At 38.1% G+C, this 25556-nt stretch overlaps 3 protein-coding genes across 7 annotated transcripts; 1 reads left to right on the top strand and 2 right to left on the bottom strand.

Moving 5' to 3' along the window:
• Positions 1-308: 308 nt before the first annotated feature.
• LOC112195948 (protein SHORT ROOT IN SALT MEDIUM 1) lies at positions 309-8404 on the top strand. Its single transcript, XM_024336187.2, has 21 exons — positions 309-460; positions 683-772; positions 955-1158; positions 1541-1810; positions 1899-1999; positions 2339-3001; positions 3088-3133; positions 3733-3825; positions 3903-3958; positions 4137-4254; positions 4520-4731; positions 4814-4877; positions 4983-5156; positions 5327-5354; positions 5459-6585; positions 6708-6782; positions 6940-7014; positions 7113-7673; positions 7802-7843; positions 7922-7984; positions 8066-8404. The coding sequence occupies exons 2-21, from the start codon at positions 701-703 to the stop codon at positions 8153-8155; spliced, it is 4134 nt and encodes a 1377-aa protein (XP_024191955.1). The 5' UTR covers positions 309-460; positions 683-700; the 3' UTR covers positions 8156-8404.
• A 1434-nt stretch (positions 8405-9838) lies between these two features.
• Positions 9839-12185, bottom strand: LOC112200127 (methyltransferase FGSG_00040). Its single transcript, XM_024341141.2, has one exon. It carries the CDS (start codon positions 11675-11677, stop codon positions 10049-10051), a length of 1629 nt encoding a protein of 542 aa, XP_024196909.1. The 5' UTR covers positions 11678-12185; the 3' UTR covers positions 9839-10048.
• Positions 12186-12447: 262 nt separating this feature from the next.
• On the bottom strand, positions 12448-18320 carry LOC112198341 (anaphase-promoting complex subunit 2). 5 transcript variants are annotated; one of them, XM_024339443.2, is made up of 14 exons: positions 17645-18320; positions 17237-17535; positions 17078-17139; positions 16379-16636; positions 15734-16150; positions 15380-15581; positions 15158-15272; positions 14954-15036; positions 14422-14541; positions 14156-14244; positions 13999-14080; positions 13536-13727; positions 13096-13164; positions 12448-12984 (listed from the first exon to the last, which is right to left on the bottom strand). In XM_024339443.2, the coding sequence occupies exons 1-14, from the start codon at positions 18150-18152 to the stop codon at positions 12862-12864; spliced, it is 2619 nt and encodes an 872-aa protein (XP_024195211.1). In that variant the 5' UTR covers positions 18153-18320; the 3' UTR covers positions 12448-12861. The 5 variants fall into 5 exon arrangements, with proteins under 5 accessions (XP_024195211.1, XP_024195209.1, XP_024195210.1 ...); XM_024339441.2 differs by having other exon boundaries at positions 14954-15042; positions 17645-18319; XM_024339442.2 differs by having other exon boundaries at positions 14954-15042; positions 16379-16623; positions 17068-17139; positions 17645-18316.
• Positions 18321-25556: the final 7236 nt, after the last annotated feature.

Below are 25556 nucleotides of genomic sequence, written 5' to 3'. Positions count from 1 at the left end.
TGATAAATCTTTTAAGAGTGCGGAGAATATGATAGATACAAAAAAGTCGAAGACATACATAGTATGTAGCACTCGTATCAAACACATCGAAGACCATAATGTTTTGTTTCGGAGGCCATAATGTTTTGTTTGGCCCTTCAATCCTCTCCTTTGGTGACTTACCCATGTTAGCATAATCAATTGACAGTGTTTAAACCACAATATTCACTATATCAAGAGGAGAAAAATGCACCCTCTTACAAAATGGGGTGAAGAAAGAAAAAGAAGATCAATTTCTCACGGGCTCAAGGATCCAATCAGGTCATTCATTATGGCAACCCGGCCCAATAGGCCCAAACTGGGTCAAACCGCGGCATCAAACTCATAGATAACCAGAGGGCAAAGTCTCAAGCATGTCTTTCTTCCAGTTTGGGGAGTTTAGGGTTTTCGCATGGTCAAACTGAAGCCCTCGCAATCTTTCGTAAGCAATTCATCTCTGTTTAATTAGGGTTTTTGTTTTATTCGCTCAATTTGTGATTTATTTGGTTAAAGATCAAAACTTTGAAATCAAAATCTCGTCTTTAGCTCGGATTAGAAAACCAGGCACACTTTCAGAGCTGTTTTTATTTAATTTTTATCTAATATTGTTTGATTCTGCGATTGGATTGCAAATAATTGGTTTCTGTTTTTGGTGGTATATCAGGTTTTTATGTGAAATAATATGTATACGTCCAGAGGGAACAGTGCGTATGGACAACAGTCCTATGCTGGGCAATCTGCATATGGCCAAAATGTAAGTCTTTATATTTCAAAATTGCATTGTAATTTGCAGTTTTTGTTGATGTTCGTGTTGGTTTAGTTTCGAATTTTGATAATGTTATGTTTAGTGGTTTGGATTTTCGTTACGGATGTGTTTGTGTTAAAAGAACAGAAATTTTCTGATTGTTTTGGTTTTGTTTATTGGAATGTTTATAGTTGGGACCGGGATATCCTGCAAATTCTGTTGGAGGGCCCGATGCGAATGCGCAGCTTCCCATGGTTTCGCGGCATTCAGCAATGTTAGGGGGTTCGGACGAAGTAGATGCCAATGCGTACAGACCACTTCCTGCAGCTGCAGCTCATTATGGGGGACAGTATAGCTCTCTCTACGGTTCAGCTGCTTTGAGCACTGCACCTCAGGTCAGTGGATTTGTTATCATTTTATTGACCTAAAAGTTTGTAGAACAATCATATCGTATTGGCTTGCATTATAATTTTTGTGCTCTGCATAGACAGATCCATGAAAAATCTCCTCTTCTCTCCCTCTTTCTCGTATTATTCTTTCAGTGGTTCCTATTTCATAATTCACATTGTGGAAAGCATAAAACTTCCAGTTTTTGGTAAACCTGTATCTTTTGATCACTCAAAATATGTAATGTGTCTCCACTGTTCACATTAAAATGCAGTTCGGTGGTTTCCACACTGTCAGTCATAGAAAGTGCTGTTTTTGAGTTATGCGGCAATTCACACATCTAAGTATTGGGTTTCATGTGGTGCTTAATGTGTGTATTTTTGTGTATAGGCTCCACCCATTGGTGCCAAAGGTTCAGGACCATCGGTTTTGGAAAGTCGTGGCGGCTATGCTTCAGCTAAACAAGATTCGCCAAAATTTTCATCTGGGGACTATATCCCAGCTTCAAGTCATGCACAACTGTATGGTGAAAAGGGTCCTGATTATCCAGCAATTGACAGAAGGCAGTTTGGTCGTCAGAGTGCTTATATGGGGAGGGACTTGCAAAGTGAACCGACCAGTCGATTTGCTGATTCTGTTGGTTTCGGTCCTCAGCATCAGGTTTATAATTTCATCTTTTACTCTAGCATGTTTATTTCTTCTTTTCTATGTTTTGTTTATTATTTTCTTACATCATCTCCTGTAACAGGCTGAGATTTATGATCGCATTGATAAGGCGGTGCTGCTTCGGCAAGAACAGTTGCTGAAAGCTCACTCTCTGCAATCTGCTTCTCTTGAAGGGAGTGCAAGGTACTTTTATCGGCTGATTTCATATCGCAAATTTAGCTGAAACTTGGTATCCAGTTCTTGGTCAATTTTTATAACTTATAGTTCGTCTTCCTTCCCCATTAACGATCATTCCTCTCTTTCTCAATAGCTAAACAGTCCTAATATAGACATTGAGTGTGTACAGCTATTGGCTAGTAGTTATAACTTGCAGTTCATCTTCAGTCCCTATTAATGAATGGCTAAGGCTGTTCTTACCTTTCTATGTAGCTAAAGAGTCCCAATGTAATATTGAATCTGTGTTCAGCTGTGTTAGATGGTGATATATTTCTTATTACACTGAGTAGCAACACTTTGTGGCAGACAAGCTGATTATCTTGCAGCAAGGGGTGCCTCTAGTCGTCATCCCACTCAAGAACTTACTTCTTTTGGAGGAAGAATGGATGGTGATCCTCGCAGTTTATCGATGCTTAGTGGTTCTTCATACGGGGAACAACCTGCTCCATCAATATTAGGGGCAGCTCCACGGAGAAATGCAGATGACCTCTTATATTCACAAAATTCTTCAAATCCTGGTTATGGAGTCAGCCTTCCTCCTGGGAGGGACTATGGCAGCGGAAAAGGGCTCCATGTCCCATCACTTGAGTCAGATTACCCAATTAGCTTGTCTCATGGTGGTCATCCAAGGATCGATGAACGCAAGGATGACAGGGCTAGCTATCTTCAAGAATTTGAACTAAGGGAGGAGGCACGGCGTCGAGATCGTTTACGTGAGAGAGAGAGGGATAGAGAAAGGGAGAAGGAATGGGAGCGCGAACGTGAACGCGAGCGAGAACGAGAAAGAGAGCGTGAAAGAGGCATTTTGGAGCGGCGGTTGAAGGAAAGAGAGCGAGATCGCAAGCGTGCACTTGACACCAGGCGGGAACGAACTCCACCAAGAGTCTCTAGGGATCGTCGCGGTTCGTCTTTGGTGAAGGAGGGGAGATCTGTACGACGGGATTCCCCACATCATGAAGCTGCGCATAGGTGGATGTTGTTTTATTTTGCGTCCTAGTTGTTAAATAGCTGCTTGTCTTGCAGCCTTTCTAACTTGGTGTTCTGTTATGCTGAAGGCGTCATTCACCCGTTAAAGATAAGAGGAGAGAATATGTCTGCAAGGTAAAGGGACCACTGCAAGAGCTTAGCCTTTCAATGCTTTTTCCAATCTGCCTTTAGTTCTGGTGGGATTTGGAATTAGTTACTGGTTTTTAACATGCTTTTAGTTTATACTTCCTGGATATCCCAACCTTTCTCACTCCGATTTCTCCATTTCTCTTCATTATTGCTTCCTCTTTATCTCTTGGTTCTGCGTTCCTTGGCTTCATACTTTCGCTGGGTTTGCCACATTTCTTGGCTCCTGCCTTTTCTCAGTACATCTTCTTTTTTCTGCCTCATGGCCTTTTTCTTTTATTTGTTGGATTGAATTGCACATCCCTGCCTATGGAGACTTTTGCTAACTGTTGAGTGTCAGGATTATATAAATCCTAAACTTCCATCCAACCTGTTATATAGTATTCTGGTTCTTAGTTGAAGGTGAATGGTTTTCAGTTGTGCTTGTTGTAGCTGTTGCAGTTGAAGAAACTCACTTTCTGAACAGGGAAATGATTGAACTCTGGAAACCCAAAACACAGTCTATGAAATTTTATCTATGTGGTGGGCTGATTAGGCAATGTAAATTGCTGAGTTTCTTGACGACTAACAACATCATCTTTTTGCAGGCTTACTCATCCAGCCTGATAGATGTAGAAAGGGATTATCTTTCAATGGATAAACGATATCCCAGGCTCTTTATACCCTCAGAATTCTGCAAGGTTTGTCTCTATTTTTTTTTCTCACTTCCTAGATGGTTAAGTATATAATATTGAAGTGTGACATTTTGGTGTCTTAGGCTGTGGTGAACTGGCCAAGGGAGAACCTTCAACTTTCTATCCGGACTCCTGTCAGGTACCATGATTCTGAAGTTGTCTTGGTCAAGTTATTTTCAAAAGATCTTATTTTGCTTCAGGATATGGAATCCTTTAGCTTTTTTAAAAAACACATATTAGTGCTTTGCGTATTATTATTATTATTTATTTATTTTAATTTTTTTTCAAAGAAGTGTAAGCCTAATATTTTGTCACAGTTTTGAGCATGATTTTGTGGAAGAAGAGGGTGCAGTTGTAATGAAAGAGCCAACAACTAAAATATTTGCTGAAGAACCTGCAAAATCAGGAGGTGGGAATATTGTGTGGAATGTGAAGGTAGGTTACTTTTCTGACCTTCCTCCTTGCGTTTCCTTTTCTTTAAATTACCCAAAAGTTAGGTAACTAACCAGTGTCGATTCCTGGAATAGAGAAATATTTGGAACCTTCTTCAAATTAGAGGTTACATTCAACATAATTGAAGATTCTAAGCATGATCGTTGTTAGTTTTGTTTCTGTTAATACATAGGATCCTGATATTTTCGGTTTTCTTTCTGTTAGTACAGAGAATCATGACTATCCTACTTTTCTATCCCTCTTTCAGATTATCTTGATGAGTGGGATAAGCAAGAATGCTTTGGAGGAGCTGTCATCTGAAAGAAGTTCTGATGATCGCATACCCCATATCTGCAATATCATTAGGTTTGCCATTCTTAAAAAGGACCGCTCATTCATGACAATTGGTGGTCCATGGAATTCCACTGATGGTGGTGATCCATCAGTTGATGATAGCTCTTTAATTCAAACTGCAATAAGGTTTGTGCTGCATGCTATCTATTATTCAGTGGCAAAGACAATACTGCTTTTGGTATTATACTGAATGATCTTATCTCTGTAGATATGGAAAGGATGTTGCGAAACTTGATCTGCAGAACTGCAAGAACTGGAATCGTTTTCTTGAGGTATATCTTTTTCCCTATAATTATTGCGATGGTTAAGTAGTTGCAAGTCAGTTTGATTTTTCCGGGTCAAATTGACTAGGTTTTCATTATATTTGGCATGTGCAGATACACTATGATAGAATTGGGAAAGATGGATTCTTTAGCCATAAAGAGATTACTGTCATATTTGTCCCAGATTTGTCTGAGTGTCTCCCTTCATTGGATGCATGGCGAGACCAATGGCTTGCTCACAAGAAAGCTGTTGCAGAAAGAGAGCGTCAGCTTTCTCTGAGAAAAGAGGTTGGTTGTTTTATTGTGTTATACCTGCAGTTTCCCTCGGTTCTGTATGATTTTATTCCAGTATAATATGTTCTCTTCCTTTTATTTATCGTCTCATAACTTTGAACATCAAACTTGGCTTGGTTGCCTTTTGTTTTACCTGCTTTAATAGTAGTATATTTGTTTTTCAGAGATCGAGGGAAAAGGAAATGCTCAAAGGTAGATGGAGCCATTGAACTAATTGTACATGTGTTGCATCTTTTGTCTTGATTTTCATTGATGGTTATGCTTATATCATTCATTTCTGTTTGTTTCGGATTTAGATAAGGAGATTGAATCCTCAAAACAAAAAAGAACAGACAAAGAAGAAAAAAAGAAAGAGTCTGCATCTACTGGAGAAGCAAAAGAAGTTAAGAACAAGGGACAAGATGGTAGTAATTCGAATGGGAGTGCATCTGAAGGAAAGGGTGATATGAATGATAAGAAGATTGAGAAAAAAGATGACAGTGGTGGTGAGAAAAGCAGTGAGACACGCAGCAATGAGGAAAATAAGGAACAGGTAGAAGCTGCTGAAATTCAGACACCTGGAAGTGCGAAGTCTGGGAAGAAGAAGATTGTAAGAAGGGTTGTCAAACATAAGGTTTTAGGTAAGTTAGCCAGTGATAGTACAACCAAGCAACCTGACAATGTGGGTGAGAAGAGTAATACTGAAGGGGCAAAAGAAAATCCAGAGACTCCAGGTGAAGAGGAGTCTTCAGCTGATCCTACTGCGACCAAAACCTTTAAGAGAAAAAGACTTGTTAAAAAGGTTTTAGTGGTGAAGGCTGCTCAGAATGAAGATAATATAGACACAAAGGTGAAAGTTGGGCAGGAAACTGGCTGCGCTGAGGAGAAAGCTGAACCAAGCAGTGGTCCAGCCATGCAAGATACTAATGCGAAAACTGTAGTCAAGAAGAAAATAATTAAGAAGGTTGCTAAAAGAAAGGTTGCTGATGTGGAACTGAGCAAAGCGGTTGATGACGATGAGAAAAATGTTGTAGGAGATGAAACAGAAAGTACACAGAAAAAAACAGCAGGTGTGGAAAAGCCAGCAAGTGAACTTACAGAATCAGGAAATAAAGTGGTTTCTAAAACAAAGGGGTCAAAAACAGAAGTATCTGAAAAGCAAAATGATGTGGTCAGTTCAATTAAACCAGAGACAAAAGATGTTAAGGAGGATAAGAAAGATGAGAAGCGAACTGGTGACAAAAGTGGCTCTGTTACTAAAGCAGAGAGGAGCAAATCAAAAGATGCTGAAAAATCCAAAGATGAGAAAGACAAAAAGGAGAGAGATGGAAAAGCTGAGTCTAGGGCCAAATCAAATAGAGAAGTGAAAGAAACGAGAAAGCCTGAAGAACCACCTCGACACCCTGGATTAATTCTACAAACAAAATTCAGCAAGGAATCCAAAGTAGGCTGATTATAACTTGACTTGCACAGTACTGTATATCACATGGAGTCCATATAGTTTGCATTTTCCCTTTATCCAATAACCCCTTCCTGTTCTCTTAATTATGTGGTCATTTGCTGCAGCTGCGTTCATCATCACTTTCACTTGATTTACTATTGGACTATACTGACAAGGATATCGAAGAATCAACATTTGAGGTATGTCTTCTGTTCTTCATGTCTGCATTGATAATATTAATACTGGTCTCTACCGTCTGGTTCACCTGAATTTTTTGTTTTTGTTTTTTTATCTGTTTGAGGAAAAATAGAGCTAATTGTTCTGTGCAATCTTTCCTTATATCTCCCATTCTCTCAGCTTTCAGTATTTGCTGAAACATTCTATGAGATGCTCCAGCATCAAATGGGATGTCGTCTTCTAACATTTCTCCAGGTTGGTTTAATATTGTTTATCTGAATATGCATTTGGTTAAATTTTCTTTTTCTTTAATGGCCGATGCATCTTCTTGGAATCCTTTTTTTCTTGTATAGAAACTGCGAATAAAATTTGTGACAAAAAGAAACCAACGCAAGAGGCAACGAGAAGAAGAAAATGTTGAGAAAGCAAATGATGAAAACTCATCAGCAAAGCGCCCGAAGACGGATGAGCTCCCGGTGAAAGATCAGCCTGCTAAATCATCGGAAACTTTGAGTGCAACTCAGCCTGATGTCGTGAAACAGGAGGAAGAAAAAGCTACAACTATCTCCAAGGAGAGTAGTTCTGTTGATCATGTTGATGAGGTGAAAATGGAGCAGGTAACAGATGATGAGGAAGATCCAGAGGAAGATCCTGAAGAATATGAACCAATGGAGGATGGAAGTCCTCAACATGACTCCAATGAAAATATTGAGGAAGAAGGGAAAAGCAATGTGAATGCTGTGCCTGGAAATGAGAAGGATGAAGTCAATGTTAAGGAAGAAAAGGACGTGAAGGCCGAAGAAACAAAGGCCAAACCAGAAGCAGATGCATGTGAGAAAAAAGAGGAGAAAGTTGATACAGACAAGAAAGAAACTCCCCGGGCAAAGGAGGTTGTTGACAAGGAACTACTGCAGGTATATTCTCAGAGACTGGGAGACATTCTTGCAACCATGGGTTATTTTAGTTTTGGAACTTTTGTGTTCTCTGTTTATCAATGAACTTATGACAGCCTTGGCTTTTCTTGTTTTTCTATCTGAAACAGGCTTTTAGGTTCTTTGACAGGAATCAAGTCGGCCACATTAGGGTAAGAAGCAATCTTCTATGTGTATATTTGTTTTGTGAAATCAATACAAAATTTAACTAGTTTTTGTTTTATTTCTAGGTTGAAGATATGAGATTGATAATTCACAACTTGGGAAAGTTCCTCTCACACAGGGATGTCAAGGTGAGAATCTGTAAATTTGCTGTTTCTTTTCTCCATTCTATTCTTGGCATCTTTGTTCATACTTTGGTTTATCTGCATCAGGAACTCGTGCAGAGTGCATTAATAGAGAGCAACACAGCTAGGGATGACCGCATTCTTTACAAAAAGCTGGTGCGGATGATTGACATTTGAGATCTGAAGTATACTTGAATTTTCTTCGTCATTTTTCTTGCAGTATTGTATTTCCCTTGAAAACTGAAAGTCAAGGGTCAGGTTCAATGAACTTTAGATAGAGGGCTAGAATATTGTATTGCATCAATGCCCCTGTGATTGCAGTCTGTCTATTTACTGATTAAAATAACATGCAGCAGTTGTATGGTCTGGTATAGGGATGAACACTATTTTGCTATTCAAATAAAAAAGTTCAGATTTTGGCATATTCTCTAATGAGTTGCACTGGAAATCTTAAAAGTTCAGATTTCTCTCTTCTGAAGAATGGTTTTGCTAAAAACATTGAAAAGTACTGGAAATCTTGTTTATGACTCGCACATAAAATGAACTGACATTAGCGAAAGTGAGCTTCTATTCATACCTCTAAATTTGGCATTTGGACCTCCCCACTTAATAGACAAACTTACTTTTACAAATAAATATTTTGTTATCTACACCTCTCTAATCTTCCTAAAATGCCCGTCTAATAAAATCAATAAAAGTTTTTTTTTTAAAGATTCTATTCATACTTTTAAAAATCATTAGTTGGACTTCTTTTAGTTTTTGAAAATTTGGAATTGCAACAATTTTTCTTTTTTCATTTTTGGAAGTTCATCCTCCATATACAAGTTACAGAGGTGCTAGCACTTTTTCAATAAATTGTCGACTCTTGATTAGCGTAGGCAACAATACCATGTTTGCTCATCATCTCGTACAAATATGTTTTCCAAGTATTATTTTCATTGCATTTAAGTGTCATTATCCCTAAACTGATTCAATAGCAACTTGAAATGAACATGGTTCTTTTGTTTTAGATATGTATGGGATAGTGGAGAAAATTACAATAATCAACCATGAGTCCAGTGCATTCTCTATAGATTTAATATCATAAGGTTGAATTTTTCATCATATCTATAGAATAGTTCCACATAAAATTGCTCTGACTGATGATGTGTGGGAAGATCGATCTTGTGGACAACTACCCATTGCTGCATTTATCATATAAATGTGTTGGAGTACTGCTTTTTGTCGTCACTCGTTCACATGTTTGTTTGCATTTAGAATGAGTAGGGCTTCATCAACTGAGGTGTCTTTGTATTTCCCATTTTCTCTCATTTTATTTTTTATTTTTTTATAGCGCAGTTATAGATATTGTAAATTGTCAGCTGTGTGAACAAGGAAGTCTATCACTTTACAAGGACAAAGTCAAATTCTGAAAATTTTGACTACAACGTTAAATAACTTTTGACGATATATATTTTAGCGTTTACATTAGAGGAGAAAGTTTTTTTCCAAGTTGAAGAGTATTACTGTTCGTAGAGATAAGAAGAGATTTTTTTTTTTCCTTATTTATGTCTTTATTAGTAATTTGACATGAGTTGACAAAGTCAACTATTATTTGAAAAAACGGAGAGGTCCAAATACCAATATTGAAGGTATGAATAGAAGCTCCCTTAGCAAAATTGTGCGCTTTTCTTACAAGGCTCAAGTCTGGTTGAGAGATTGAGTTAACCCAAAATTTGATCTTACTATTGGAATTGGAAATCTTAAAACATCTTATTAAAGCTCATGACGGGGAGGATGAAACAAAAATAAGCTCAAAGCTCTTCATCTCTTGTACAAGTCTCAAGTCTGGTTGAGTGATTGAGTTAACCCAAAAATTTAATCTTACTATTGGAAATCTTAAAACATCTCATTAAAGCTCATGACGGGGAGGATGAAACAAAAATAAGCTCAAAGTTCTTCAGCCAAGAAGGAGGCAAAAACCCAACTCTGCCAAAATTTCTGCAAATTAATCACGAACTATACATTGTAAATGTGAACAAGAAAAATGATTAAACAGGAGATTAAAAACAATAGAAAATTAGCTATTAGTCAATAGCTGGGTTCAAGAATGCCAAGGCCAAGAAGACTCTTCATTGCTTGCTTCTTCATTACTTTTCCATAAACTCCTCTTCCCAACTTCAAAGCTCTTTCTATTTCCACCACTGAACTGCCACCATTACCTTTCTTTATCTTCTCCACCACCATCTTCAACACCCTCTCATCACTTCCCACAGCTTCCACAATGCTATCAACCACGGACTCCATCATTGGGATCCGTCTTCCCCAACTTCTCATCAACTTCTCTGAGCCATATGCAGCCCAAAATGAAGCTCTCAAGTACCCTTTTTCCTTTTCCTTCACCTTCCATTTTCTCATGCCTTCCTCGAGCCTATAGACCGCAGCACCAGAATCCATCCCTCTTTCGAAACCCATCTCAATCTCTCCAACGCCTTCTTGCCTCGAACATAGTTCAGCCTCAAACTTACACCTCCTGCAGTTGCACCTAAACCCCCAAGTCTTTGACATTTCGTTGCGCTTTTCCAACGGATTCAGCACATCGAAATATGCAAATGTTAGCTCCTCACCAGCCTTGACATCTCTTGAAGCATGAACAATCACATAGTCCCCAACATGCAAACGCCTTGCATTGGGAATACATGAATGGTTGATAAATGAAGCAAGTACCCAAAGCCCAACACCATAGTAATCACTGTTCTTCCCCAAAACCTTTGACGAAATCGAATCCTCAACAATCGAATTGACATCCAAAATACTTAAAATCCTACTCGCATCAAGCTTCTTCTCATTTGAGTACCCAAAGTGCTCCGAGTCAGGCTTAAACAGATTAATCTCAGGCACCTCAAGCCCATCCTCATCTTCACCACTCGACAAAGTACTAATCAAACCACATGTTCTCGAACATTTGGCCACGGAATCCATCACTGTTTCAGTAAAAGTCTTCCACATAACTAATTGGGCATTCTCATCCAAATCTTGACCCGGCAAAATACCTCTCTCCGTTGCAACAGCTTTATTAATCAGCACCAAACTCCCAGCTTCCATATTCTTCGTCGCAAACAAACCACGCCCTCTAATCCCCGACTTCCTCATCTCCACCGCCCCAATGTACTCAGCCGGCTCCGGAGGCTTAGCCCGAAACCCATTGATCACCCACTCAGACATATCGAAAGCTCCAGTTTTCGACATCAGTTCGAGCTTCTTGCATTTCTGCAAGTACCCATTAAGCCCAACCGAGCTCCCATTTGCCTGAGGATCAAGCTGAGCAGTTCTGAAGCAAGTCAATGCCATGGAGTACCTGTTCAAATTCAGCAAAATCTTACCTTTGCAGATGAGAGTCTTGAAATGGGTGCTCTCAATTTTCAGTGCCTCATCACAATCCTTCAAGGCTTGTGCATAGTCTCGGAGTCTGGATCGCGCTTCGGCTCGGTTCGAGAGGGCCAGGCAGAGGGACTTGTGGAGCTTTGGGAGGTTGTCTGGGGTGGTTTCATTGATGTGGTGTTGGCAGAGATTGATGAACTGAGAATAGACTTGTATGGATTCGCTCCATTCTTCTCTGAGTAAGAGCTCTGTGGCTTTGGATCTGAGCTGCTGCATTAGCTCTTCTGCCATTTCAAGCTGTTGCTGTTGCTGTTGTTGTTGTTGTTGGGTTTCTCTCATTTCTCAATGGGATTGTTTTGGGTTTAGTACGTAGTGAGGTTTCTTCTTCACTGTAATTTTTGAATATAAGAACAGGTAACGGTCACGAGGCCTTTTATTTATTTATTTTTATTCGACCTTTTCGTAATGCCAACGGCTATATCAGTCTTCACTGTTCACATCTTCTTATCTAAACAGACTCACCTCCTTTGAACTCATAACCAACAAGCAGTCAACCACCCATTAACTTATCTCTATGGACCATCTTATTAACTTATACACATCTTCTAACCCATGGGAATTGATTCCGAAAAACTTTTTCCACAAGAAATTAAAAAAAATCCGACTATGATTTTTCACCTAAAACTATAGTCTATGTAGTGTGCACACGATTATTTAGCCAAAATTGCAAGTTATTATTTTCACTATCAAATCATGATTTTTAAGCAATTCTCAAACCGTCAGTATTCAAAAATATCAACCCGATTTTTTTTGTTATGATTTTTTCAAAGTCAAAAAACGAGAAAGTTTATTAAAAAATATCCTATCAAGATTCTTGAGGTCTATCACTTTGAACAGCTTCTAAAAATTATAACTTACTAATGGTGAGATTATGACACGTAAGAATTTCAAGAAAAACAAAAAATTGTTGTTAAAGTTCAGACAGGTTTCGACAGACCACGAGTGTCCTTATTATGACACTTCCAAGAGTGCAGAGCAGTAACATCATATATAAGATGACTATGTTGAAAATGCTTTGGATTATAACTAATTTCTATGGCAAAATGGTAAGTAGCAAGTACCACTATCTTATATTTGGAACAGTTTTCTCTAGTCTAATCTCCCTGCAATCCAGAGTTTCAGGCATGTCTACCAACTAGCAAATCATCATTTTACATTAAGTACATTGAAAAATGAATCCTCTCCACTATTGGTTCATGCAAACCTTCCATAAACCTCTCCATCTCACTACAAATATGAATTGTGAATTAGCGTTATCATCAGATTACTCACATGTCTAACCTGCAATATTTAGCAATCTCCCCTATAGGCAATTCTTCTGCATCTTGACCTTGAAACAATACAATGGGTGAATGAATACATTCTTCTCATTCACTTTCCAAACTTGAAAGTAAATCTCATTTGGTGTATTCGACTACAGTTTTTAACTTGAGGATACGTACTGATCGAGTCTGTCAGGTTTATTACTTCTTCAAAAAGTACATGCCATCTCTTAGTTCTAATTTCTCTTCAGAAACTAGACCTGATAAGAAACTTTGCAGCTGTTGGAGGGTTTTGTCATAAGTAGGATCAGCTATGCAGAACATCTGCAGAATGTGGTGAAAAATCTATAAGAAAGAGTAATATGACAAATATTTATCCAACCATGTCAATTTGCGTAAGCCAAATACTACGAGGAACATTTTAGTCATGCTCACCTTGAGAGTATTATGAATACGATCCAAAGCCATGCTTCCAAAGTTTGTGAGCATCCCCAAAATAAATTTCTACAATAAACCAAAGACCCTTTAGAAGAATGGAGCCATGCATTTATCCAATTACAGATTTAAGATTGACACCGGAGACAATCAATATAGTTTCTAAATTTCTAGAGGCATCCATGCATGTTTTAGTTTTTGCTATTTCCCCCCTTCCCATAGCTAGAAATCTGATTAAGACTACTGTAATTCGTTGTGTATCTAACACCAGAAGATTTTCAACAGATGCCCTCTGTAGTTAGACCAGCAAATTTGCCCCCTTTGCTCTTTATTCCGAAAAAAGGAAGAAAAAGTAAAGAAAAAAGAAGTAAAAGTAAAAAGTTACGAGATCCTCTCAGACCAGTGTGTACAAGATTGGTCATTTCATATGCCTTGCATACCTCATACACAGTCATTTCCTTGCGCAGTTGATCCTCTACAGAGGCTACAGAGCTCTCTCCTTCCTCATCACCAACTATAAGATCCTCGCAGTTCCCATCATTAGCAGTGTTTTTGCCAGTGTCAATCATCCCTTCCATTAGTGTAAACACATGGTCATCAGTGTCTTCCCCAAGTGATTCTGCAAGAATTCCCTTCAATAGGAAAACAGAGGCAACCGTGAGAGCTTTAATTTTGATTTCCAATGCTTAAGACTTCAAAATATAACGATAGAGATGACTTGAATTACTGGGTCTTTCCAAATGTAAGTTAAGAGTATTGTGCACAATGTCTAATAATTATTTTCTCATTCAATAAAACAGAAAACTGAAATCACTAGGGTTTGTCACAACTAAGCAAAGAGTGTATGTATCGAAAAACAAAAAGTTCATTATGAAATATGAAAGCATGAGTCCATCAGCGTACCTTGCTTATCCAAAAATTGATCCTCCGATTAAGTATATCTATTGGAACCCCAACTGCAGCTGCAAGATCTTTGGAGGTCCAGCTGAAAGTAGGCAATATCAGTAAAGCAAGAAAATAATGAACCAAAAACGATATACTAAGATATTCCTCCTATTACCTTTTCTGATCTTGAAATTGCATTACGATTGCTGCATGAAGAGGAGCAACCATGAACTGCATTTCTCTATCTTCAAATTGCAATTCCAACTGAGACAGCATCAACCATCAATATATAGTGTCAATCTCATATTATCGGTAGTGATTCATGAAAAATAGAACAGCTAAACAGGTCAATCATGCTAATTAGGGGGGCATGAAATTGATCATGCTGCTGGAGGGGGGAAGGGGACATGAAATGACAGTGTAACACTTGAACTCCTTTACCTTGACAGTACCAAGATTCTTCTTCCACAATAGCTTACGAGGGGTCTTGATTTCATTAAATCTCTTTGCATAATCAGAGAGTAGTTGGTCAACAGGCCCAGGTACATTTAGGGACTCCTCCTGGAATTTGTTTTAAAGGTCAATCACAGAGCTAAGGAAGTTTGTTATGAAAAAAAGAAGAAGAAGAAGAAATCATGGGAAAGGAAGCACTGCAGTTAAGTGATCTGAAAGAAAAATGACAAAAACTTGAGGTGCTTGCAGCAAACCACAACTGAGGAGGCCTTGAGGAGCATTAACCTATTCAAAGCTCCTCCCAAATCCAAATGAGATAATTAAAACAGTTAACGTCACATCCAGATGTCATGTTTGCATGTATGGTATATGCAATTGCAGAGAATGCAAATGTGCTCTCTCAACCTTGAGACTCAGGAATCCAAGAAGATATTTCAAACTATGAGAATGTAAATATACATCCTTTCCCTTCAATAAAATTTCACAATAAATGAAATTACCACAGGTAATGACTGCCAACCTGGATTGGAGGCCAAAAATTTGAAGAGATAATTGTAGCGTCAAGAATATCCATGGATACCCTGTTATCCCCCAGCTCACCGCCTGCATCTACATCCACCCACAGTTAAAGGAACTTAATAAATAATTATAGTAATACGAGAGAAAATAGCCCCAAAAGTAATAACATCTGTAGGGAAAAAAAAACATATACTTCCAAAATTACCTGTATGAGATGGCTGAGCTATGGTTGCTTTAATATTAGTGTTGGTCCTCTTAGAACCAATCAGATCATTGAGCATAATTTCACATTTCTGCATGCTGTTCTCTCCAAAATGTATCTGAGGAATGATTTCACCAAAATGAACATTAAGGTAGACAGTTTCGAGACTACAAAAACAAGTCCCAACCGCACTCAACAGACCCAATTAAACAAATAACCACTTGCCTTGAGGAGTTCAAGAGTACGTATCTCTGAATCAATGTCATAATCAGATTTGTTGAGAAGCTTTTCGGCCAGCATAACACGGTATTCATTAACAAGTTGGTCTTGTGAACCAATTATGCCAACAATCATTCCAAGTATGTCAACCTTCCTTCGGTTCCTGCTACCTTTCAAGGGGTCAGCTTCTACAGGGTCAGGCTCCCAGCTGAAAAGCAGAAATCATTCAGACGAATACTTTGGCTGAATATTAGAGTAAGCAAAAAATATAGCATCTAATTGGCCCTAACATGTACTAAGTTGTTCTTATAACTTGCAAACAACTGAATTAAAATTCACCCACAATGCTTATGCGCATACCGTGAAGCATTTATCCAAGCTTGCTTATCATCAGTATGAAAGTCATCCTCAGGAGCAATGTTCTCTTGGCTTTCTTCATCTCTATTTAATTCTTCAAGAAGGCTATCGCCAGTGTTTCCGGATACATTAGAATTTGCACCAGTCCCATCAGTAAGCATGGTCACAATGCACTTTATGGTGTCTTTCCTTCCCCTTAAATAGTCCCTTATTGGCTCACCGACTGCTTCAAGGAAAACACCTGCTGGATCTATTGTCCGGAGTGCCTTAATCGTTGAAACATATTGATGCAAAATGTCATTTGTTGAGGCACCTGCAGTGAGCAACCGGTACTGTAGTGCTGAAATAAATGACTCCACAAGCTTAGAATGTTGTCCAGTGTATTCAAGACACTGTTTCAAATCTTCAATCGCAGGAGAGCTGGAAATCCACAAGAGGAGAAAAATGATCAGGGACAACCACGATCAAAATTGAGGTTGTTTAAGTGACACAATCATCGTTACAACTCAGATCTCAAAAGCTACTATGTTCTTCTGAGAGGGCCCTCTACACAGAAGCAATCATATAGAAGTGCAAGTTTGACTACTCAATCAATTATCATATGGAACTTACAAATTAAAAACCAACGGAAAGACCAGATTAAAGTACCTGTCAGGATAATCCACAATAATCTCAAATAATTTTGCTATTCTCAAATCTTGCAATGTTTCATAAGCAAAATACTCTAGTCGCAACTGCCATCTTACAAGACCTTCAGATGGAGTATCGATTCCAGGATAGAATGAAGCAGGGCATTTAGCCAAAGGTGACTTGAGACCGGATGATGCACTTTCATAACTAACAGAATCACCAAGATAAGCAAGTAAAGCATGCAAGAACTGAAGAGGCACAGCCTGCACAATACACCTTCAAGAATCAGGAAGGAATCATCAGTAACAAAAGAACGTATCCCTCACTCAAAAGGTAGCATGAGAAGAAAACAAATTTAAGTAAAATGAAGGCAATGGCCTTAGAACTCATACAGAGAGAGTACAGGAAGACAATTGGGCAACGCCACATAAATGGAAAACCGAATACAAGATATACTTTCATATCCATATATCCAGTTTTGGCAAATGAAATCAAGTGCAAATGAACACTAATTTAATAGCTTCTGTAGTGTTCCAGGCAATCATCCATTTCCTTTCATAGTACACCAAATCTATGCATTTCAGTGCATCATACAACAAAATGGACTAGGAAACATAAAGCCTTAATCGGTTGGTTAAACCATTTCACATAAAAGGAACATAAATGGAAAGGAAACACAAGCACAAGCACAAGCACAAGAAAGCAACCTGTATCCACCTCTTAATAGACTCCAAAACAGAAATCCGATAATCATCACCAGCAAGGTCATGAACTTTGTCCTGCATTCAAACAGGAATTTTAGAAGTCACCGAGACCTATGAGATAAAAAGTAAAAGCAGGACACATATTCAACGCAACAGAACCAACAATGATCACCTTAAGAAACAAAAAGATAGCAGATGCATATGCATCTTCAGTCATAGATGTAAATCCAAGACTCCTCAAATCATGTACAACCCGCCCTATGTTGTTGACCAATTTATTATTATCAAAGAACCTCCCCTGGGGATTACATTCATCAATCTCCATTTGTCCACTCCTGTATGACACTCTGCATTTCTCATCCAACTCCATATCATCTCTGTCATCTTCATCCTCATCGCCACGAGGCTCGTCTCCGGCCATTATAGTACTCAGTTCCTCCAACCTTCCCTTAAAATACCAGTTGAGTATGTCTAAGAATCAACAGCATAGAAAACGTACAACAATCACAAACTAAAACTAGTCACAAAAAATTCAAAACGAACTAATCAAAAAGCAAAGATAGTGAATTCCTCAATGTACCTGGAAATTTCCGAGGAAGAGTGGCCATAAGAATCGAGGACACTGATAATTGATACTTAGCAAAGAGCTCCGGGCTGACGTCATCGGAATCACGGCTTCTTCTTCCTCCATAAGTCTGTAAAGCATGAACCAGCATCAGCAAGCACTTCTCCTGGTACTGCTTTTCCAGTGAGATTTCCTCCAAGGCGTTGTAGAACACTTGCTCTCCGATCGAAACGTCGTCGTGTGCCTCGAAATGCCGCCAGAATTTGGAGGCGCCGTCTTTCTCGAAGGTTCTCTCGAGCGCGCCGAGGAAGTGGTCGCGGACGAGAGACTCGAGGCCGTGGCTGCAGAGGCGGTGGACGTGGGAGACGAGTTGCGGGCCCACGGAGAGGTCTCCGGCGCCGTTGAGGAGGGTTTCGGTGGCGGCGCAGAAGGCGGAGTAGCTTTCGACGATTTCGTGGATGGAGGTTTCGCTGAGTGTGTCGAGAAACCCTAGATTGCAGGTTGATGAAATCGAATCCGCCATTGCTAAACCTGAACCACTGGGACGGTTCAAACTTGAAACTTCAGAGACTTCTGATATCACACGACACAGAAAAGACTGCCGTTCGAGGTAAAATTTTAGGCAAAATTGCAGTTATGGTCTCGTAATTTGGACTATTTTCATCTTGTTTGTAAATTGTAATTATGCTCTTCTTCTGTATCATAGAGTAACATGGGGGGTGTTTTCATAAATTGACGAAGTTATGAACATATATATATGAATCTGGACAGAAATATTGGAAAGATGAATAGTAAAGAATATAAATACAAAAGTATGAAATTATAAATTGTGATTTTGATTCGATAAAGGAACTGGTTCATAACAAGAATCTAATTGCTATCAAAATAGTTTACTTGGTTGCAGTTAAGTGATTATCATTTTTTAATTAAGATGTTCATATATGCATAGAATAAAAAATATATTAATTAGAGTCTGTCTCTAAATGGTGATATAGAAAATGGATGGTTCCGATCATGAGATTGTGCTACAGAATGTGAAGGAGAATGAGGAAGGTTGGTTGTTGGAGAATGATGACATTGTCTTGGTACCTTAATTAGGATGGAGAACAAAAAACATTAAGGGAAGAAGGTTGCTAATTTGGACATACTACTACAAATGCAACCTATTGATACCTTGCGTAAACTCATGAATACTTTAGTCAACTCATTAGTACTTTTGGCACAACTGACAAGTACATTTAGTAAAACATACTAGTTCTTTGAAAATAATAATATCCTAATTAAAAGTAATTGACATTTCACCTGAGTTGAACTAAATAATACAATACTTAATTTCATACACCTACATTTACTGATGTGCTTCCTGTCCATCTGCAACATTGATCTACATGGACAACGTACATATATAGCTAAGGAGGCCAGCTGATATATACTTGATAATAGATGGGATCACCATATATATAGTACATGTATGATCGATACAAGTAGCTAATATAGCAGTTGATCGATCTAGGGCTCATATGTGTACTTATTATTGACCACATGCATCTTAGCTAATAAGTATGGGAAAACAAATGGCCAGTTACTCATATAACTAATAAATCAAGCACGTACATCAGAAGAACCGGCTGCTAAAGCTAGCTTCAGATTTTGAAATTCCTACAAATCATTATGACATATGGATGTCGTTATTGAACTTCAGGTGTTTAGTCACAACAAAGTCTGTCACTGTACTTAAAACTTCAGGACCAGCCATGCATGTTAGTCATGAAATGTAATGCAAGTGTGTTATGAAAATATTATGATTTAATCACGGAAAATGTGTTTTCTTTTGTGACTAACAGGCTTTAGTTTTGGAGTTTGTTGTCAAGTACATGAATATACTACTTGCCGTGACTAATATTTATTATTAATTAATTGGTGAGTAAGAAGGTACAAGTGACTAAGAAGACCTGGTTTTTTTTAATCTGGGAAAGTATACTCATATGTTTCTTGCTGTTTGTGGGAGTAGGCAAATTCTGCTGGGCCTGCAATTAAGGCCATTAACTCCGCAGTTAGTATGACGTTAAATTTCAGTCATGAATGCGGTGATTATTACCACAATAATTATGATTATAAGTGCGCAATAAATGACTATCATAAATACGCAATGAATGACGATCGTAAGTACGCAATGATTAACTGTTATTAGTGCAGCAATAATTGTCATTATAAGTGTGTAAATAAATGCAGCCATCAAAGCAAAAATAATGGCGGCTTGTTCCCGAAGTAAGTCATTGCCTAGATAAAGGAGGCTTGACGTCCAGGTAATCCATCGAATTTCAATTCTCTCTACTCCACTACTAAGAAACGTACTAACTTAGACATCGGAGGGTTTTCTGCAGGTACCCCCCCTCCTCCTCGATCTGACTGTCAAACTTCAGGTCAACGCTCGAAGGAAGCTTCTTGGTTGTTCCCAGTCAGCTCCCGCTCCAGTCAGCATTAATTGGTGAGTCAAACTCCTATACGGAATTTTTCGACACCAACAAATGGCGCCGTCTGTGGGAATCACTTTTCCCTAAAAAGTAATGGTTGGAGCTACACCATTAGAAATCTCATTTCTGTCACTAAGGACTGGGAGTGATGGAATACAAGCCCCAAAGTGACAAAAGTCTGGGTAACGTAGACTAGCGTTCTTTCTTTTAGTAATCATATTAGCATATCCGGGTCGGGTCTGACCCGTTACCGAAAAGAAAAAAAAAAATTGGGTCGAGAGACCAGATTTGGTCTTGAAGGCAGAGTTGGGCCTTGAATAATTCAGTGTGGGTTTAGTGTAGACTTAGGGGACCTCATCTTGGATTCCTTCTCAAAGGGGTGCCCAAAGGAAACGCTCGGGTGGCCTATTTACAGAGTTCAAGCTTTCGAAAATTTTCTCTTCGAACGGGTATCCAAAGAGAAAATTTGGGGGCATTGTGGGGGTGGTCAATAAATTTGACCCTACAATCAAGACAATTAAAGAGAAGTAATGGCAGCAGTAAATGCAACAATTAATGTAGCTGTAAATGCGACGATAAATGCGGCATTCAGTATGGCAATCATGGCTGCCAATAAGTGGCGGTTATTGCAGGAGTGAATATGGCCTTAATGGTGGTGTGCCGCTCAAGTCATCGCGACTTGCTGTGTAAGTTTACTTGCAGCCCACGTCAAAGTACACCTATAAATAGGCGACTCAACATCGAGGTAAGGCATCGAATTCCAATTATCTCTACTCCACAACTAAGAAACGTACTAACTTAGGCATCGTAGGGTTTTCTGCAAGTACCCCCCCCCCCTCTCCTCGAGCTGACGGTCAAACTTCAAGTCAACGCTCGAGGGAAGCTTCTCGATTGTTCCCAGGTCAGCTTCTGCTCCAGTCCGCATTAATTGTTGGGTCAAACTCCTCTACGGAATTTTTCACCTCCAACACTATTTCAGTACATTCTTAGACGCACATTCTGATATTATCAAAAGAAGTGGAATTAACGCATTAAAATCGGTTAGTAGTTATTCAAAGCCTTAAACATATATGATTTGTAAGCAAATGCAGGCATGAATCGCAGAGAACTTTATAGAATTCAATGGGCAAAATTAGAACTTACTGAGGACTGAACCTAGTCAGAATTGCAGTCAGATAAAGTATATATATAGAACAAAACTAAAGTGAGTGGTCATGCTCTCCCACATACCAAACCCTTTTGTTCTGTTTCATCATATATATCTAAACCGGTATATTCCTTTCAATATTTTCCAGAGAGCACATAGCAAGTAGCCACAGCACATATGGAATGAGTGTGGAGTGTGGACCCTGTACATAGCACGTACAATAACCATGCCCACAACACAACCCAAGTACTTTAATTCTAGCTATATAGCTAGTCAACCTGCACTGAATGAATCAGAAGCCTTTCATGTATGTGCCTGGCAGTGATTAAATAGATTTGAGTATATATACCAGATATTTGTATGAATGAACAAAAAAGATGAAAAAGAAAGATCAGCTTCATATTAATTCATGGAGGAAAGTGAAAAGTGCATGTGAACAACAGAATCGAAGATAGAAAAGCACATGACAATAATCACCTCACCTCATCTTCAATGTTATTCCATCGCTATATAGCTAACTCGCATCCAGCATCATATGTCGTCTACATTCATCAATATGCTAACAGATTTCACCACAGTATTTTCTCTTCCATTGAACAAGGACAAAGAATATATTCAGGACCATGCAAAATCTATACAACTAACTGCAAAGAGTAGTACTACTAAATGCTATATATATACAGTAGATCGAGTTGGTCACAAATTCAAACAAAGAAACCAAACTAAGTTTGGAGGTGAGAATAGAAAACAAGGAAAGAAAGGAGAAAGAGGAATATGTCAGGTGTCCTCTAGAGTTCCCTTGACCACTTCATTGGGAGATAACTTGATCTATCAATTCTCCCACTGAAGTGTTTGGGGGAACTCCCGGTGGCATTTGATTTTACTAAGAATGATATGAACATACAGGCTTATGAGCAATTAAGCAGCCTTCCACAGTTCTTCCTTGTTGCGGTTAATATTCTGAATTAATTAACTGTATATATGAAGCCTGCCCTGATTGATTCTAGTTTGCTACATTTTCTCTTTTGCAGCTAAATCGTCAACTAGATAGTAGTAAGTACCATAACATTCTTCTTCTTTTTATGCCTTAGTTGATTTGTCATTTCTGCTGTAAGCATACCAGACACTTCGATATGTGGCGCTACTCGAGAGTTTCCGTAGCTATGTTCAGCTATTAATAGTTTATCATTATAATCACTATTTCAATTTTGGTTTAAATTCATTACGGAGACTGATCTTGATCTTTCCCTTTTTTGAAACTAGAGATCCAACCACAGAAGAAGACAACCACAAGCTAGCAGCAGATGAGCAGAAACAAACTAATTGAAAAATGAAAAAGCAAGAGTACATATGTGGCTTAAAGTCTTAAACAATCTACTGAATCTAGTGATTGAGAAGAATGCATACCACTCTTTTGTATACATAGAAAAAGTTCAAACTTCAAAATGAACATCACCTGCTGGGTTAACAGAGAACAGATCAAATGGACAGGATTTCTACGTAGAAGTTCATCTTGTCTAGGGTCTACGGTCTACCAACTTAATTAGTTGCATAAAATTGCAAGGAAATTTTTCTTCATAGCTTCCGTTATAATACTTTCAATGACTGATTCTATATGCAAAGAAATAATAAAAACGTGCCACCAGCCATTGTTACATTATGATCGATTTAGGCCATCAAACTGCAGAGTGAAGCCATTGTTGGCCTGCTACACTAAGCTCGCTCAATATTAGGGTTTTGCGCTAGACTAGAGAGAAGTGGGAACTCGGGAAGAGAAAGAGTCACCGTACGGAACAGTGACACAAAGATGGGCCGTCTAACATCCAATCATTAAAGAAATGGGCCCTTGAGACGGGTCAGAGTCCAACTAGCTAGGATGGACATTTAACTTTGCTAATTAAGAACGTCAATATGAACATAGCCTCCATTTTCTCGTAAGTTCTATAGTACGTAATATATTTATATTGAAATAAGTAGTTTGTTAGAGATGTCCTTTAAATTAAATTTTAGTATTAATTTTCATCATAATGCTATAATTTTATAACATGTTACTTAGGCTCTATTTAGTATTTTGATAATTAAAAAGTAAGAAAATTAACAAAAAATCCATTCAATATTGCAGTGTTTCGCAAGTTCTAACTCATTCTAAAAGTCATGCTCTACAATGCTAAGCTCATGATACATGTGAATTCCAAATGACACTATAGGCGAGGCGGCACCATAAGCTGCTTGATTTGCTTCTAAGGGGTAACCATTTCCGACGAGTTTTGAAAAAGAGATCCAACCTTTGATGAAGTTTGCAAATGCAATTGCTGAGACAGGTGTTACCCTCGATAGTTTTGTAATTAGCTATATCACATGTTTGGTTATATAAAAGAGACAGGATCAGACAAAATGAACTTTGATTACATTTAGTTAACATGCGTGGTTTGATGGTGGTTAACCGCAAGTGAGGCGTCGAGTGGTCAGTCTGGTCTGATCACATAGATGCTTGGTTTGTAGAAGGCTGCCGCGTGGCGGTTGGTTTGTTTGATAGAAGTGCATGGTCAAAGTAGATCTGGAGGGATTGGTTTTGGCTGCGCTCGACTGGTCACCAAAATCTAGGTTGATCTTGGAAGGGCACATTAGTTTTGGAGGGGTTTGGTAAAGTGGCTGGTGAGTATATGAATTTGGGGTAAACTTTTGAGTGATCTGGAATTGATGTCCGATGGGTTTAAGCGTCGGATTGTTGGTGGCTTGATTGAGTTCAAGATCTTTCCAAGGGGTTGGCGATGGATATTTGGTCTTTAGCCAAGGTGTGTTATTATTAGAGTCGAGCTTACCGAAGCTATGCCCTTTCACTCCTTTACGGCTGAATTCGAGTTGTTGGAGCTGGCATTGTGGATGAGGAAAGTTAAGAGCTGCAGTCTATTTTGTCTTTTTGTTAGGTTTTTATTTTTTTGTTTTGGTTAGGTCTATCAAGTCCTTCGTCAATTAAGCGAGGGTTTGGGTGTCTTGGTTTCGTGGTTGTGCCATTGTTATGGTGTCAATTCCAGGGACTAGTTGTTTTAATTTCGATGTTTTCTTATTGTCAATGTAATGAGGAGACGCCCCTACATGTATATTGGCGATTTTGGTATATGGTGTCAGAACGGGACGATTTCTTCTTGAGGTTGGCTATAAGGATGTATCGGGACTCTTGGAAAATGTTGATGGTTAGAGTTGAGCCCCTATTGGCTCATGATGTCTGTAACCGCTGGTTTTACATTTGGGGTATGAGTAGGTCCTCTTCTCTAGTTGGAGTAGTTGAGATTTTACAGAGTCATCCCCGTTGTTGTAACTTCTTGGATTAATTCTATTCTTAAGAAATTTGAAACTAAACTCTGAGTATTCTATCAAGTTCAAAACGTTAGCCTAATAGAAAAATTTTAAACTATAATTTAATTACGATTCATGTCTTAATTTTGTAGAAATTAAAATTCATAACTTGAAAAAAAACTTTGAACAAAAAAAAAAAACTTGAAAAAATATTCTTTAAAACTATTATTTTTATCAAAAACAGTGGACTATAGCACTCTTTAGACGTGTTTCTTATCTTTCACCAAAATTTTCTTACCCAATAATAATAATAGTTAAACAGTTTTTAAACGGACAGAACTTAAAAATCAAAACGTAATATTTTGTAATGATTTTTCATAGACATAAAACATTAAAATTTTTAAGAAAAAATTTGTCTAAAGTTTTGTTGTTCTATTAATTGAAACACGTGCTAAAAATCTAGTTCTATGAATAGTTAAATTATGATAACGTAGAATTTCAATATAAAATATTATTTAATATTTTAACAAGGTTTATATTTCGACATTTCATAATATGTTACGGGTACCCCATTGATACCTCACAATGTGTCAACTATGGAAACCTCAATTATTTTTCAAATTTAGTAGTAAGCATGATCTTTAAAGTGTATTTCAATTGACGAACTACCGAAATTTCTAACAATTTTCTTTTTATAATTGTTGAGAATCAAAATGTGAAAAAATTATTTTAATATCTTAATATTCTACAAAAAAAAAATTAAAATTAAGAATTTCATTGATATGAATAAGAAATATAGCTCGAGAGGGCATCCCTAATGAAATTGGGAGCATACAAGAACCACGTATAGTTTGTGTCTATACTAGTAGTACTTTGAGCTATTGCATGAGCCACACTATTAGCTCTATTGCTTACATGGGAAACAAAAAATTAAGGTATTACACCAATAATAATCTAACCTCCTCAATGAGAAATAATATTCTACTAGTTAAAAGTTATGTTGTACAAA

The sequence above is a fragment of the Rosa chinensis genome, chromosome 4, assembly GCF_002994745.2.
Source record: "Rosa chinensis cultivar Old Blush chromosome 4, RchiOBHm-V2, whole genome shotgun sequence".
Taxonomy (NCBI): domain Eukaryota; kingdom Viridiplantae; phylum Streptophyta; class Magnoliopsida; order Rosales; family Rosaceae; genus Rosa; species Rosa chinensis.
This window is presented reverse-complemented; position numbering and strand designations above follow the sequence as displayed.

Bases quoted from the DNA above. Each gene is read 5' to 3' on its own strand.
- LOC112195948 (XM_024336187.2), top strand. From the start codon at position 701: ATGTATACGTCCAGAGGGAACAGTGCGTATGGACAACAGTCCTATGCT. The intron at 4,732-4,813 runs GTTTGTGCTGCA...TTATCTCTGTAG, and splicing joins TTAATTCAAACTGCAATAAG to ATATGGAAAGGATGTTGCGA. The intron at 6,586-6,707 runs GTAGGCTGATTA...CATTTGCTGCAG, and splicing joins AATTCAGCAAGGAATCCAAA to CTGCGTTCATCATCACTTTC.
- LOC112200127 (XM_024341141.2), bottom strand. From the start codon at position 11,677: ATGAGAGAAACCCAACAACAACAACAACAGCAACAGCAACAGCTTGAA.
- LOC112198341 (XM_024339441.2), bottom strand. From the start codon at position 18,152: ATGGCGGATTCGATTTCATCAACCTGCAATCTAGGGTTTCTCGACACA. The intron at 14,081-14,155 runs GTAATAGGAGGA...GCCTACTTTCAG, and splicing joins CAATTTCAAGATCAGAAAAG to CTGGACCTCCAAAGATCTTG. The intron at 13,165-13,535 runs GTATGCAAGGCA...GGTTTATTGTAG, and splicing joins AGGAAATGACTGTGTATGAG to AAATTTATTTTGGGGATGCT.